The 16,516-nt window shown below is 48.4% G+C and overlaps 1 protein-coding gene across 1 annotated transcript in view; it reads right to left on the reverse strand.

Annotated features, from left to right (window-relative positions):
- Positions 1-382: 382 nt before the first annotated feature.
- PODXL (podocalyxin like) overlaps positions 383-16,516 on the reverse strand; it is a 42,850-nt gene continuing 26,716 nt past the window's right edge. The window contains exons 2-8 of the mRNA XM_079931477.1: positions 10,527-11,177; positions 9,362-9,582; positions 8,969-9,055; positions 6,903-7,050; positions 6,622-6,683; positions 6,182-6,349; positions 383-5,087 (exon numbers count right to left, since the gene is read on the reverse strand). Of these exons, the coding sequence (XP_079787603.1) occupies positions 4,890-5,087; positions 6,182-6,349; positions 6,622-6,683; positions 6,903-7,050; positions 8,969-9,055; positions 9,362-9,582; positions 10,527-11,177 (1,535 nt within the window). The 3' untranslated portion in view covers positions 383-4,889. The remainder of the gene's footprint in view (positions 5,088-6,181; positions 6,350-6,621; positions 6,684-6,902; positions 7,051-8,968; positions 9,056-9,361; positions 9,583-10,526; positions 11,178-16,516) is intronic.

The following is a 16,516-nucleotide window of genomic DNA, read 5'->3' on the forward strand; positions in this document are numbered from 1 at the left end:
GTTGCATTCTATAAACGTACTTTGTTGTTAATGGAACTCGAGCATTAATGTGGTGTTGAGAACAGAACGTAGGACTCAAGAGGGAAAAGATGTAGATTCAAGGCCTAGCAGTACCATTTAGGTAGCTGTGTGATCTCAGAGAGAATCCTTAATCTCTGTGCCCAATTTCCCTATTGGTAGAGTGGTGACAGTTCCTAAATAAGATGTGTAAAAATGTTTTGTGAACTGTAAGATGCCAGGCAAGAAGAGACTGTTGTATACCAACTATGAATGTGGACCAGATTCACCTGACGGTTTCCCTTCTGCAGGTCGGGAATGATAAAGTTTTCTTCTTGCAGTGCAGAAACATGTCAATAGATAATACCACCCCAGGAGATGAAGAGAATCAGAATCGTCTTTGAGCAATTCCTTTCTTGAACCTCCTTCGTCTTCACTATGTCTGTAGGTAAGGGACACGCAGAGGCTTCTTCTGACAAGTAAACAGATCCTTTTATTGGCATAACAGGGCCAGAACAGAATCGTTTATTTTTTGTATTTTTATTTGCCTTGTCTCTACACCAGTGTTTTCATACCTGATCAGGGTTCAGCAGCCCCCTTGGGATCTTTGGTGGTGGGTGAGTCACAATTTTATCTGAGGCAAAAGTACAGGGAAGGAAGAGGGTAAAGCATTGGTAAAACTGTTGTGAGGGAAAATGAGGCCCTTTCAGTTACGATCACTAGAGCAGCCTGAGATAATCTGGAGAACTTGTGGATCCCCTTTTTCCTTTCAGCTTTCGTCCTTCTCTTTTTGTGTCTGGACCTGCATAGTTAAGAGGCATAACTAAGAGCAGAGGTTGCTGCACTGTGTCCTCAGGGGCTTCAATGATGAGCCTCGTGCACAAGTGAAGAATGGAAGCCAATCAGAGCAAAATACTAGGACTTGAACCAGCTTAGACAAAAGCACTTTAATTGACAGTATACAATTTTCCAAAATATATTTTTGTAAGAAAACGGCAATAATTAAGTACAGTCTTTACAAACAAGTTTCTCAGTAAATTCCAGTGTACTTTAGACCCCTGTCCACTAAGACACATGCTCCCCCAGCCTCCTGGGCAAACTGTTTAACATTCACTAATTTTAAAAAAGACCCAGAGCAAATAGTAATCCCCTCCTTTCACTCAGTGTTGGGTTTTCACCAAACCTGAGTGAATCAGCTAATGACAGTGATGAAAGACATTGCTTTACTTTTGCCCCCCTGCCTTCCCCCTGTCTTGTTCCCTTTGATCCTTAGTCCTACTCAGAAGATCTATATGTAAAAGCTCATTCAAAACTTATTTCTTAGCAGAAAAGAATTGTTCATTTAAGTCTTAGACCTAAATAACTCAGAAGTACAGAAGACCAGTAAGGTTCCTATTTTTGTCTTCATGCTCTCCCTAGCCTTGCTGCAGATTCCAGAAGGGAATTCTGTCCTTTCTAGCATTCTGGTGCCTGCCCTTAATTAGCAGTCCTTAATTTGTTGATTCTTCCTGAGGCACACGCACTGGACGGTCTTCCAACCCAGGTTTTAAGCCTGTTTCTGTCACTAAACGTGATTTTGGCCGTCACTTTATTTTTCTGGGCTTCAGGCTCTTTTTCTGTTTTTTTTTTTAAAAAAGATTGGACTGGGTTCTAAAACCCCTCTCCCTATGACTAGAGAGTCACTTTCCAACCAGTGCGTATTGACTCCAGCCCTTACTGTAACATGCTGGGACTTTACGGAGAGGGGATGAGGATCATATTTAAAAATAAAAATGCCCAATCTGCAAGACAGACGCTTTGTCATCAGCCTGTCTTATATTTCATTTTTCATCAAAGAATAACAGAAATTTATTTCCAGTAAAATAGACATTTACATTCCTGTTTAGAGAAAAAAAAGCCTTCTCTCTTAGCTAACAAATGTTTTTTCAAAGTATATTCGCTCAGAGCAGTGCAGGGTGGATTAACATTTGGCTGTTGTATTTACATTATCAAAAAATACGTATATGTATATCAGCTTGAACTTGTTTTCCAAAGTTTCTCCAGTATATTATCTAAAAGATAAAGCTCAAGAAGTGGTTTAAATAAAACTTTCTGCTAGCTTTCCTTATCAAGAGGAGAAAGAAGAATCTTGTGTCTAGACTAGATTAAACCTGTGTTTTGTCCTACGATGCAAAGAATATTCTGTACCCCATTCATAAGCATTGCTGTGTCTCTCCCCACTCACATAACAGTGTGCTTCTCACTGGACTTTGTCCAGTCATCAGATTCATGGCTTCTGGTCTTTTATGAAGTTTAGGGAAACCAGTGTGCCACTGAGATAGAGTTTATAATCTCTCTCTGGTGTAACTTGTTTCAAGTCATGCTGAGTTCCTGGTTCTCTTCTCTTCTTCTCAGCCCCAGAATCTGAATTACCAGATAGCATCAGAACCCAGTAAAGATGTGGGAAGAAGATGACCTTTACAGATACATGGCGATAACAGTCTTTGATATAGATGTCTAGCTAGTGTCAAGAGCAAGCCAAAGCAAGTTGCCCTAAAAGGCTGGAGCAATACAATTTGGATGCATCAAAAGAAGGAACCTTTGAACCAGCCCAAAGCTTTTCAAGGTTCTCTCTGGACAGAGCCACATTTATTCCTCTTGACCAAGCATAATTTTTACTCTCTGGTCCTTGCCAGTCACCATCTGTCTCCCCAAGAGGCCTGGGGGTTGTGGCTTTTGATTGGTTTGCAGAGACATATTTGCTCTCTCTGTCTAAACCTAGCTGCTGGAATGTGACCCAGAATCAGCAAAGGAGCAATCTAGTCTGGCCTCTCCCACAGTGCCCACAATAGAATGGGTAGAAAGAACCAAATGCTGGGTAGGAACGAAGCAAACAGATCTTTTCCCAGTGAAACAGTATTTCTTCTATTTTCTCTCAAACTGGTATTCTCCATCCTGCCAACCTCCAAATAGTAGAGAATCAGGGCAAATACATTAGGACCCTTGTTAGCTTAGCATCTTTCTATCTCTTGGGAAACTCACAGGTCCTACTTGAACCTCTGGCCTTCCTTTTCTCCTAGGTATCAAATGGCTAAAGGCTATGAAAAGGGAATTAGGCAGCAAAGGAAGGACATAGATCTTCCTCTTGAGATCCTCTCCTTTAAAAAAAATAACCTATCCCAAACCAGATAGCCTATTTTATCAGAACTGTTGCAGCTTAGACTGCCCCTAGGTTCTAGGGGTCTGGCTTTTTGCCCTGAAGTGACCATTTTCATTCTCCTAAGTATCTTCCTAGTAGGTTCCAGGGAATTTATGGCCAGGAACAATAGAGAACATGGGCAGAGTTCAAAATTCCACACAGGATTCCTTCTTCTCAGAAAATCAGATGAAACCTCACTATGCCCAGTCCTCAGTTGCAGTCTACGTAGCAGCTACCTGCTGAGCTCCCTCAAAACCCCTCCACTGGGCAACGGTCAGCATTTTGTTTCCCTGAGATGCCACCAGAACCTACAGGAGCGCTGGGCAGCCAGCCTCACTAGGAATACAGAGGAGGGGACACAGCAAGACCTAACTAGCTCCGTGCCCCGACAGTGAGAGGTCACTGGGACTAGAAGGCCAGGACCCCCGGCTGCCCCTTATGCACCTTGCAGTGCACCATGCATCTAGGCCTTTCTTGCCCTGTGCACAGAAGAATGGAATCTAACTGAAAATGTCTCAACGATGTGAGCTTTGGCCTTTGGCAGCAGAGTTCTGGATTAAAAAACAAAGAAGACAAAACTCTCAGCAACCTGCAAAGCCCCTGAATTTCCTCTGATATGGCAAGTGAAGCCTATCCTTCCTGCTGTTTCAATCGATTGTCTATTCAGACACCTCTCTGCTGACTGGGCACCAGGAAGCTCTGTCCTAAAGCTGCTCTTTCACACTGGATCTCGGGGATGACCGAGCTGGGGTCTTCACCCCATCGCATCGGCTGGGCAGTGACAACGAAATAGGAACACCTGGCCTTCAATAGCTGCTGCAGACCTTAGTCCCCGGTGGGAATGGGAGACCAAAGCAGCACTCGGGGAGTCTATTCAAGGAGTGCCTTGGAGGTGGGCCGGGACCCACCCTGGGAGGAAAGGCTTCCCTTTCTCTCTTTACCTGTAGATGGACCCATGTGCAGACCTGTTCATACTGGGAGCCCTGTGTGCTGTGTTAGTCCCAATCTCATAAGCACATGCCAGGAAACTAGACTCCAGGGGCCCTGGGACAGAGTGGGAGTGAAAACTGAGTGAAGGGAGGGGGGAGAACAAAGAGGACAGGAACACTGGCAGACAAGGCTGGCGTAGGAGACAGACAGAAAACGGGACCTATCCTTTCAAGTAATCAGATCCCACTGCGACAGGGTCTGGCCCTGCTTTCCCCTCCATCCCATCCACTGACTGGCAGCTTCGTCCCCCCTGCCCAGGGCAGCTCTGGAGGGAGGGCATAGGTGATCACGGCAGCGTGGCATGGTGGCAATGGGCCTGCACTGAATGAAGGATCTCTGTTTTCATCCTGACTCTGTCACCCAGTGGCTGTGTGACCTTGACTTTACCTTCTTTAGGCCTCAGTCATCTCATCTGTGAAATGAAGGGATTCTATTAGATGGTCTCTAAAGTCCCCTGGATGGCTCTCTCCTGATCTCCCAGCAGCACTGAGCTCAGGCACTAGTGGGTTATTTTACAAGAGGATTCTACACAGAATGTGATTTGTTCAGCTTGAAAAGGGAAAAATTAAGGCCTGTGGGGACTGGGGGGAGGGAACCCTCCGAGTCTGCTCTCCCTCCCCAGTCTTTCCCTCGAAGGGGAAGGATTTTCCTCCCCTGTCCACATGGCACTTGAGGCGCTTGGGCTGGAGCTCTGTGCACCGTCGGAGGCCGCCAGCAGACCTGATTAGAGGTGTGTGTCTTCCTCCTCCTCTAGGTCATCCTTGGTCAGGTTGTCCAGGGGGACGATCCAGCTGTCCCCCAGCTCCCCATTAAGGCTGACCACCTTTTTCTCCTGCATCTCTGATGAGGTCTCCATCACTTCCAGGGTTGGATTGTCATGGTAACCATTCTCCACCGTCTGTAGCTCCTCTGTTAGTCGTTGCTAGAGTAAGGGAGATGACCCAAGAAAAAGGGGTAATTTTTGAGGGCTGTTAGCCTTTCTGTAGCCTTAATATTACACCTGTACCCCTATAATCCAGGAACCCCGATTTGGCTAAGGTGAACAACGGGTGGTCCTGGAGGCCTTCCTGACTACTGGCCTGCCTCGGGGCTAGTCTGAGGTAAGAACTTGCCCCACATCCTAAAATGCCCAGCTCGCTTCACCTTTGCCCTGGTGGCAAATCCATGACATCAGTCGAGATGGACTTTGTCCTCCAGAGTCCTCCAATCCTCTTTCCTCCATTCCTTCCCCACCAAACCTTCCTCTCCAGGACCCTCCTCACCCTGCTGCATTGAACTGGAACCAACTGTAAGAAAATGACTTTCCTCTGGCCGAGTGACTGAGGACCTCTCCTCTAAGCCTGAGCAAGATGGGTACAGCACAGCTTCTAGCTATCTCTGCTGCAGATGGGAACTATCTAGAGATAGTACTTTCTCTCCATTTTTACCTAAGATACAACCTAGGTGGCACAAGACAGTCCCCCAGGAAGCTTTTAACAAATATACTGATCCAGAAATTCTGTTTCAGTTGGTATGTGAGGAAGCTAAGCATGGGTATTTTTTTTTTTTCTAAAACTCTCCACAGTGTGCAGCCGGGGTTGAGAACCATGGGTCAGGGTGGAACCGTAATGAGGGAATTCTATTAAGGTAAATGAAAGAACCTCTGGTTAGATAGGTATGCCTCAGCCCATTTATAGCAATGGATCCTCAGAGCAACTCTGCAAGGCGGATATTATGCCCACTATGCAGATGAGAAACCTGACGCTCAGAGATTATGACTTGGCTCAAGGTCACCCAGATAATGGGAGGCAGAGCTAGGGCTTAACCCAAGTCTTCCTGACTCCAAAGCCCATGCTCTTCCCTTTCACCACGCTGCCTCTTTAATTTTCCAGACAAGTTTCCACTTCCTATAAGGGATGACCTCTGCCTATCAGAAAGGGCCCATGGCCCCCTCGCTTTTCTCTAATATGGGAATAACGGGGTGAGAGTCATCCAGCGAACTGGACTGCTTCCCGGCTAGTGGAATGAAGTCCTCACCTGGTCCTTCCTCTGGGAGAGGCGCTGGTGGCAGCAGCCATAAAGGGCCGCGACCAGGAGCAAGAAGGATGCCATGCAGACGATAGTGATGATGAGGGGCATGCTGAACCGGTCCTCAGTCTCTTCTGGTGGTCCTTGACCCTCAAACTGCATGTCATTGACTCCCACCTGGCCAGGAAGGAGAAAGTTACGTGGCAGAAAACAGGTTCTGGGTCACCCTCTCTCAGAACTCCCATTCACTTATGAGCTCTTCCACTTGGGGTTTGGGGGGGAACCCATTCTACCGCCCTGCTGTCCCCTCTCTTATCCTCCTATCTTCTAGATGCTTGCAAATCAGAGGTTCCTCGACAATGAGAGACAGTGGACCCGGGGAACCGTGGACTTCCAAGGGACAGGTTCCTGACCCAGTCTGTCCCAGCACATGGGGGGCATCCACTTACCTCTTTTAGGTCATCCCATTTGTCTTTCAGCAATTCATAAACGTCCGTGGGAAAGAGTTTTGCTGAGGGGGAGACGGAGAGATGCTACTTCAGTGGTCTAGCTCAGGGTGACGTGGCAAGGGACAAAGGAGGACATCCTGAATCTCAGTCCCCTGAGTGGTATCTCTCTCGGGTGGCCAGGGGTTGACAACTGACCCATCCTTGTGCTCTTGCACCTCCTGCCCCATTCCCACCCCACACAGGCCTCAACCCCCACCCCCCACCGCCCGCCCTCAACTCACTGCAGATAGTGATTTGCTTGATCGCCACTGCCTGGATTTCTGGAACAGGTGCCAGCTGTATATGGCACTGATCTTGCGCTGGGTTGAAGGAGGCTTTTGCTGCTCGGCACAAAAGTGTGATCAGTTTGTCGTTCAAAGCGGTCGCATTCTGTTGTGGAGAGACCGCAGGTAATTCCTCAGGGATCGTGACAGCGGCCTAGGCTTGTGGAGCCACCCTTTGAAGCTAAGGTCAGGAGAACACTGTTGCCGGCTGTGAACTTACTCTCTTCTCCAGCCACAGCTGGTGCCATTCCCAGGCCTGCCAGGAGTGGTGAGTTATGTGCTGTCCTCCTGGGCCAGCCCCTGCCTTCTCTGCCTCACGTGGAGCTCTCCCCCTAGTCTCCTTATCCTGTTTATCTCGTCGTGGTTGAGCAATACCATTCGCCCTAGTGCCGCTTTCTCCCTCAAAGCTCCTTAAGGATCACGACCTCCTGTCCCCCATCATCGCTCTCCCCAGAAGGACCTGAGGAGGCACTGCCAGTGGGGAAGAGGCCAGTCCTCTCTGAACCTACCATTTGCCAGCCCTTGATGCTGAGTTCAAAGACCTCAGGAGGGGAAGCCCTGGCTCTCAGCTCAAGGTTATCCGTCCCAAAGTCGAAACACATGTGCCCGTTCCCTAGGCTAAGACCCTGAAACCATAAACAGGCTGACGGGAGAAAGGCGAGGCCATCACTGCACAGGGGAAATTGGGAGTATCTTCAAGATGCACGAGGACGTCTTAGACGGGAGTCTTCTGTATTTCTCAGCAGAAAGAGTGTGGCTGGCTGGCTTTAGGGCTGAGGGTGAGGAAGCAAAGTGTGGGCAGCTTTTACCCAGCCCGGCCACATCATCCAGAGACACCCCAAACTGATGTGTCTCTGACCAGAGTTTGGAATAGGGGTACGGAGATGAAGAAAAGGACTCCATCTGGCTTGTCCCACAAACCATCCCTTGGGTTTCTACCTGGAATTCCCTTAGGCTTGCCAATTCCCCAACCTGCTACCAGGTAAAGATCCAGGGCTTTCCTCTTTCCATTCACAGCAAAGGAAAAGAACGCTTCTTACCACCAAACACGCCCCTGCCAAGTTTCAGCCAAAAAGAGAGCCGAAGGAAAGGCCGAGCAAGCATCAGTGTGATTCTTACCTTGTCCAATAAGCCCAACCCTAGGGGAACACTGCTCCCTTTTAAAACTCTAGCTTTTCTATAGTTCACTTGGAAAATTCCAGCAAAATGGACACCCAAAAGGAAACAACTGCAGAAAATAGGTGGTATAAAAGTACTGTAAACCCAAGTTTTCCATCCTATTCTAGTTCTCAGGGGTGTTTGCCAAAATAGCCACTGACCAGGAGAGGGCAGCAGTGAGCCGTCCATCACCAGCCCTCACTCAGGCCTCAGCTACTGACTAAGCTCCGCGGCAGACATCCCCAGACTAAAGCCCTTAATCCTAGGGAGACTGGCAGTCTGAAGGCAGTGGACACACTGCTACACATGCAAACTTACTCATACACGTGCTGACGCCACCTCCCCCAAACAATACACAAACAACTCCCCCTGAAGGGAAGGACAACTGTCGGGCAACAGCTCCCCTAGGTTAGAGGGTGGCCATCAGATAACACATGGACCAGGAAATATAAAACCACAGACTATTAGAACAGGGAGAGTTAGGCAGACTAAGCCTGTCATTTTCAACTGAGGCCTCTGAAGCCCAAAGAGATCGACTTAAAGTCACATCCTGAACTAGAAGCAAACAGGAACCAGGATTGGGGTCTCCAGACTCTCAGAAGTGAAAGCCCAGATTTCTGGCCCTGCAGCAGCCCTGAGGGCGGGGCTTCCCTTAGAGAAGCCTGAGCCTGGCTCTGACCCTCCATAAGATGGGAAGGGACCATGTCCTGTCCTACTAGGAAAAAACAAGAGCCGGAAAATGAAAACATCTCTCTGCTCCTTTCTGGAAGGGACACTTCATTCCCTTCCACCTTCCGTGACCCTGCTGCTAAACCGCATTTTGGGGATGTAGATCAGAGTGGGGCTCAGGTGAGCAAGGTACTCACACAGATGTTGGTTTTCGAGACATCAGTTTTCGAGACGTTCAGGACGAGCATCTTCTCATTCAGCTTTTCGGGAGAATCGCACTGTATCTGGAAGAAGCCACTGGGATTAAGAGTCAGGCTGAGCCTGACAAGGTCTTGTCTTTGCCTTCTCCCTCCCTCCCTTGGGTGGGTGACACCAAATAAGGAGTTGCGGGCAAGCTGGGAGTGTGGCCGGCTGGAGTTGGAGAGCCAGGTGTGTTACTGGCTATCCTGCTGTCTACGCCAGAGTCCAGCAAAGCCAGAGAGGGTGAGTGAACGATGGCAGCTCCTCACGGCACCCCCAGGTGCCCTGAGGAGGGAAGAGTAGAAATGCTCTTCCTGGAGTCCCTTCTCTCCGACTCTGGGCTCTCTCACCTGTCCCACACCTGCTGGAATTACTGAGGTGGGAGAAGGGATACTGGCGCCTTGGGGGACAGTTGACTCCAAATGAGTGTTGGAGCTCGTGGGTCCCCTGGCAGGAGATGTGGTCCCAGGTCCCGATGAAGAGCCTGTAGGCTGCACAGCCTCAGAGGTGCCAGTGACAGCTGGCGTCTTGCTGGAGGTGTGTTGAGTTCCTTGTGAGGTAACCCATGGTGCTATAATTGGGAAAACAAAGTTTATGAGAAAAGGGGAGTGGTACCTTTAACACAAAAAGATAGGCTTTTTTGTTCCTAGTTTTCTGAGGTTCTTTGGTCTTATCCCCCCACCTAGACCACAAGCAGAAGGAGGCAGGCTATGGGGAGGCAGAGGCAGGCAGATGAAGTCAATTCGCATAACCTATTACAGGATGAGCAGATTGGATGAGCCAGTGTAGGAACCCGACAGAAGTATCAACAGCAGTGACAATGCCAGCAGCAAAGCTAACGTTAACTGAGTACTTACTCCCTGTGAGGCTCCTTCCTAAGTGCTTCAAAGGTACTTTCTTTTTCAATCCTCACAACTCTATGCAGAAGGTACTGTAATTATCCCTATTCTATACACAAGGAAACTGAGTCTCAGAGGAACTCGATGAATCGCCCAACGTCACACGCTAACAAGTGGCAGAGCAGGGATTGGCATCCTGGTGTATCCAACTCAGAGCACCGGCTCTTACGCAGGAGGCGACCGGAGGCGACCGTGCTCTTGTGGTGTGGCTATCTAGTTCTTCACCAACACCCAAATTACCTGCGGGGCTGGGGGGTGGAGGTTTCCTCAAAACGCAGATGCTCAGGTTCACGCCTAGAAATTCTGATTCAATAGATCTGACCTGGGTCATGATCTTGAGGCTCACGATCCATCAGTGAGTTTTGAAATTAATTTACTGGGTTAAGACCAGCACTTAAGAAAAAAAAAGTAAATGCTCCACTAGGCAGGTCAAAACCCTGAGCTCTCACCAGAACACACAGCTCTGCCGCCGCTGCTCATCACTGAAATGGGAAACCAACCGGCTGGGTGAAGGTGGCGCATATTCATGAATATGAATATGCATGAATCGCTGGAGATACAGAACATAAGCATTTGAAAGCTTCTTTTTGCTTGAAAAAAGAAAGGCATTACTTACTTAGTGTGGTCAGTGTCCCCTGCGTCGTGAAGGTGGGACCCGCCATTGTGCCTAAACTTGTAGCTGCTGTAATTTTGTTTGGTCCCTCGGAGCTCCCTGCAGGCTCTGAAGTCACAGGGACCAAAGTCACAGGGACGGTGCTAGGCCGGTGAGTGCTTGCCGGGGTGGGCACGGAAGGAAGAGCAGGCGTGATGACTGAGGTGTTACCCGGATTTGGAAGGTCAGAGGCTGCCTGATTTCCTTCCTTAGTGATCACACTGCTTGTGGTCACACTGTGGCTACTCTGGGTTCCAGATTTAGCTGAACTGCTTTTAATTCCACTCTGGCTGCTTGTGGTTTCAGGCTTTGTCGAGACAGTGGTTGGTGTGGTTGTAGACTCCTTCGAGTCTTTAGTAGTTATAGCAGGGCTGCCCGTGGCTGGTTTCTCATCTTTGCCACTGGCTGCTGCAGTTGTGCTTTGCTGGGCTGAGGCTGGCACTGCCCTTGAGGTGTTAGGCGTTTTGGCTGTGCTTCCCTTGGTCTCCAGTGCAGTCACAGTTTTGTCAGCGGATGGTGGGACTGTGCTTTGTTTGACTGTGTCTTGAACACTGGATGGTGGAAGTGTGTCTGGCTTGCTTTCTTCGGCAGCTGTTGGACCACTAGGCTTGACTTCTGTTTACAAAGACAACACAGAATCAACTAAGGTATTAGCTGGAAGTCTTTCTCTCCCCATTTCTCCAACTCTTCCCCAGGATCCAGAGGCTTTGCTCCCATCCCTGCCATTTGTTTTGGCTGAAGGGTCTGGGTCCTTGATGTGCCCAGATTTTTCTGGGGTTCAAGAAGCCTCTAAGAGGGAGACTGAGAGGGAAGCAGAGGAAGTCCAGGGAAATTCCGCTCAAGAGAAAGACTAAGCAGCTAGTCCCGCCGCGTGTGGGAGCCTGCACTGAATGCTCTGCTCTCCCATCCGGCCCCAGGCACTCGCCCTTCAAGGTTTCCCTACCCCAGCAGAGAACCATCATCACCTCCTTCTCCCAGACCCATGAGCTTGCAGAAGACTCAACAGACTCACACGTACCGGAGTGCCCTGTTCTCAGCATGGCAAGAGGAACGTGCCTCTGTTCCCCTGGACATGCATCTAGAAGGAGAAACTGGTAAAGTGAAATTACACAAATTACCATTTAAGTACAACTGTGAGACGCGTTGAGGGAGAAAAGTACACAGTGCTCTGACTGTGTCTAGCACGGGAGCTCAAACCTTGTCAAGGGGTCAGGGAAGGAAGGCCTTTTATTGATTGATTGAAGGAACCATTAAGTGACAGGTTCGGGCCCTGGGATACAAGGGTAAGACACATGTAATCCACACCCTCAGGGAGCTTACATTCTAGTGTGAGAGACAGAGATGAAACAATAGACAGACAACTCAATGTCAAATTCTGGTGACTCTACGGAGGAAATGAAGAAGGAAATGATACAGAGAACAGGGGGAGAGGGCTGTTAGAGAGAGAGGTAAGGAAGGACTTCTCAGAGATGACCACTTAGCTAAGACTTGAAGGACAACGAGGTGAGAGCTGTGTGAAGAATGTGAGGAAAAGTGTGCCAGGAAGAAGGAAAGAACCTGCAAGTCCCCAAAGGAGGGACAAGCGCTCAGAGAAGACAAGTCTGAGAGCAGTTCAGTGAGTGAGGGGGGAAGGCGCAGGGCTCAGAAAACTCAGGGCCTCATAGGTAAACTGACACTAACGTGCTGTCTAAACCATACCCTTGGGCTTCCCTGGTGGCGCGGTGGTTGAGAGTCCGCCCGCCGATGCAGGGGACACGGGTTTGTGCCCCGGTCCGGGAGGATCCCACATGCCGCGGAGCGGCTGGGCCCGTGAGCCATGGCCACTGAGCCTGCGTGTCCGGAGCCTGTGCTCCACAACGGGAGAGGCCACAACAGTGAGAGGCCTGCGTATCGTAAAAAAAAAAAAACCAACACAGTAAACCATACCCTTTTGAGAATAAAAAGGAAGCGCTCTTAAAAATTGTATCCTATGTAAAACGAGACGAAAGATCACCCTCCTTAGACCAAAATAAGGATAGGGGATTTTATTTTAAGTGGGGATAAAAAAAAAAAAAGCCACTGAAGGCTTTAAAGCAAACAAGTTTTATAGGGTGATTTACGAAGAAACATCCTCTTGCTGCTTTGGGGAACATGGATATGGAGATGGGAAGAAAAGAGGCTGTTACAGTAATCCAGATGAAGTGGACAATAGTCAGCTGTATTAAGTCATTGACACAGGAGCCAAAAAGAGGATGGATTCAAGACTATATTTTGGAGGTAGAATCAACTACTTGCTGATGTACTAAGGGAGGGGAAGAGGAGAGGCCAGGATGATTCCTGGTTTTCTGTTTTGAGCAGAAGGGAGAGAATGGCGGGAATCGGCGCAGGGGACTTTGGCCATTCTTCGTAGCCAATCAGAATCTGTAACATTTTTCTATGCTTGGGGAATTCCCCACACAGCAAGACTGATGGAAGCAGGATTTGCCTCTTATTATAGATGCTGAAAATGCCAGCCTCCCTTGTGACCGGAGCACAAGCATGCACTAAACTGCCATGAATGAGACACCTCCACCCCAGCCAGTGAGTAAAGAGGCAGTAGACTATGGGGAACTCTGAGGCAGGAGCAGTGGAACTACGCTCAAGTGTGAGCAGCCCTGGAGGTGATGCTAGAGCGAGTGTCCACAGCCAAAGCTACAGCACCTGGAGCCTGGCATTGGTGAGCAGTACTGACCTCTTCACACAAGTTCCATAAGCCTGACTCGGATGATATTAAAGGTAGCCCTAAATGTGGTCTTCAGCAAGCCCAGCTCCTCCATAAGCTAGACAGTGTCCCAATATCTTTCACGTGTGTGTACGTGTGCGTGCACGCACACGCACACGCGCACACACACACACATTTTGCTAATGAGAATCAGGCGTGATTGCAGGCAACAGAAATTCGAGGGTTAGTTATTGGACCTTATTGGGGTTAAAGGTAACTGGAATTCTGCAAGTATGAAGGGAAATGACTTTCCTATCCTACAGCATCTCATGGAGAAGCAGTCACAGTAGCACCTGCCATCTAGAATTAAGTGCCCATAAAGTGGCTTTGGCAGGACTGAGTGGCTACTGCCATAGAAGAATATGACGAGCACACATAAAAGGACGTGTGTTAAAAATCAATTTGATAGGGCTTCCCTGGTGGCGCGGTGGTTGAGAGTCCGCCTGCCGATGCAGGGACACGGGTTCGTGCCCCGGTCCGGGAGGATCCCACATGCCGCGGAGCGGCTGGGCCCGTGAGCCGTGGCCGCTGAGCCTGCGCGTCCGGAGCCTGTGCTCCGCAACGGGAGAGGCCACAGCGGTGAGAGGCCCGCGTACCGCAAAAATAAATAAATAAATAAAAATCAATTTGATGGTGATTTTTCCTTCTTAGTAGTTCATAAAATAATGGTGCTTCTTATAACTGATCATGTCAGAGTATCTTTCTGGTAAAAAGTGAGATTGCAGAGGGGAATGTCAGCAAGGGAGGTTGGGTGGCGTGGTTACTTCCTACAACAGCAAAGAGCTGAAAACAGGGCTTCTCAGCCCCAAAACTGCTGACGTTTTGGGCTGGGTACTTCTTTGTTACGGGAGATTGTCCTATGCGTTATGGGACGTTTAACAACACCCCTGGTCTCTCTATCCACTAGATGCAAGGAAGACACATCCCTCCCAGTTGTGACAACCAAAAATGTCTCCAGATATTGCCAAATGTCCCCTGAGGAAGACAAAAATCACTACCAGTGAAAACTACTGGCTTAAAGGGAGACAATAACAAATTCTAATTCCTCAATCCTCCTATCAAAGCAGAGACTGGAAAATCAGAGATTTTCTAAGGCTACAGTAAAGGAATCTCTTATTGCTTGCAGCTAAAATGCTGAGAAGACCAAAAGACAAACTTACAGGTCTGATCCCAGGAGTTGCGAAATTACAGCGTTAGTGTGACTCATAGCCTCACCAGGTCTCTTATTTGAAAATAGGACCTTGAGAAGTGCAGCAGTTACACATGAGAGGGTGCAGGTGAGTCAGAGTATCGATAAAGCTCAATCCGCAATGGAACTCGCTTGTCGGAAGACTCAACCACTCTTCTCCTGTCTGATGACGCAGTTCCCACCTTGCTTGAAAACTCTCAATAACCTCACTGGAGCTTGGTGACACAGAAAGCCATACCCCTTCATCACCTCCACCACTCTTCATTTTTTTCAAACCTGTAATAACAGTCAGATGCCCACGAGGACAAATACAATTGAGTCTGACCCAGAAGAAGGCTTCCACCCTAAAAAATATCTGCAAAAACTAGCAAATATGTATGGTTAACAGAATATGAGGGTGCTAGATCAAAGAGAGACAATCAGAGTTTTCTATCAGGCTGAATTTATCAATGTGGGTGTGCATACAGGGATTGGATCAATATGCTGCCTCAAGCAGCGAGAAGTCGTTCTAATTGTTTTCTTAGTTGGTTGACTGAAACCTGGACTCAGTGGTAGCCCACATATTAAATAAAGTTAAGTTGCCAGAAATTCCTTGGAAGAAATCCAAAGTCTTAGAGAGATAGAAGTGTCCGAGTGGTTTATCACGTACGGTCTGCTTGTTCACACTCTTTGTTCCTTAAGAAAGCTCAAATGACACTCCCTTCACCAAGGCTTTGAGAAATACTGTATTTCAGGAGTTCTAAGATGCACATCTTTTCATGTCTCTGAGATGAGGATGTATTATAAATTATCATAAGTCACACTTTGACGGTGCTTTTTTTTTTTTTACCCAAGTAGTTCATAAAATAATAGTGCATCTTGGGCTTCCCTGGTGGCGCAGTGGTTGAGAGGCTGCCTGCCGATGCAGGGGACACGGGTTCGTGCCCCGGTCCGGGAAGATCCCACATGCCGTGGAGCGGCTGGGCCCGTGAGCCATGGCCGCTGAGCCTGCGCGTCCGGAGCCTGTGCTCCGCAACGGGAGAGGCCACAACAGTGAGAGGCCCGCGTACCGCAAAAAATAATAATAATAGTGCATCTTATTTTGGATTATTTGGTGCTTTGGATTTTGCTTAAACTTGCTATGTTGTTGAGGGCACTCGGAGCACGTTCTAAGGGATTGTTCTGGCTGTTCTTCCTCAGCCAGGTACGCTGGTAGGAGATGCTGCCGATTTCAGTGGGAATGGACAGCAGGTTCGTTGGGCAGTAGGGCATGAGCAGAATTTCATTTCCAGGAAGAAAGGTGGGTGCGATACCCCAGGCAGCAGGAGCAGCATGGTAATCAGAATAGTCGAACGAGGGTAATTCTGGACAGTGGCTAATTATCATGTGTTTTTTTAGGATCAAAACTGATGGGTGGTCCACTGAAGCCCTACCTATAAGCCCGGCAAACTGAGACCTGGGTTGAATCACCACAGTAGAGAACACAGCCAGCCACTCATCCAATTCCCAGGACTGAATCTTTTCACAGACTCAGGGTACCTTGAATGAAGTGTGTATTAGTTTCCCAGGGTGGCTATAACAGATGACCACAGACTGTGTGGCTTCAAACAACATAAATGTATTATTCTCTCACGGTTCTAGAGGCTAGAAATCTGAAATCTGCAAAGGCATACTCCCTCTGAAGGTACTAAGGAAGAATTTTTCTTTGCTTCTTCCTAGCCATTGTTAGTGTTCCTTGGCTTGTAGTTATAATCACTGCAGTCTCTGGCTCCATCAGCACATGGCCTTCTTCCCTGTGTGTCTCTGTGTCTCTCCTCTTATAAGGACACCAGTCCTTGGACTTAGGGCCCACCCTAATCCAGTATGATCTCATCTTAACTTGGTTACATCTGCAAAGACCCTATTTCCAAATAAGGTCACATCCACAAGTACCAGGTATTGGGGATTAAGACTGGAACATGTCTTGTGAGGAGGACACAATTCAACCTCCTAATCTGCTCCCCCGCCTCCACTTGTTCCACTATAAAAACGAGGGTTCTTCTTTTC

The sequence above is a fragment of the Stenella coeruleoalba genome (assembly GCF_951394435.1).
Source record: "Stenella coeruleoalba genome assembly, chromosome: 9".
In the NCBI taxonomy this organism is placed as follows: Eukaryota; Metazoa; Chordata; class Mammalia; order Artiodactyla; family Delphinidae; genus Stenella; species Stenella coeruleoalba.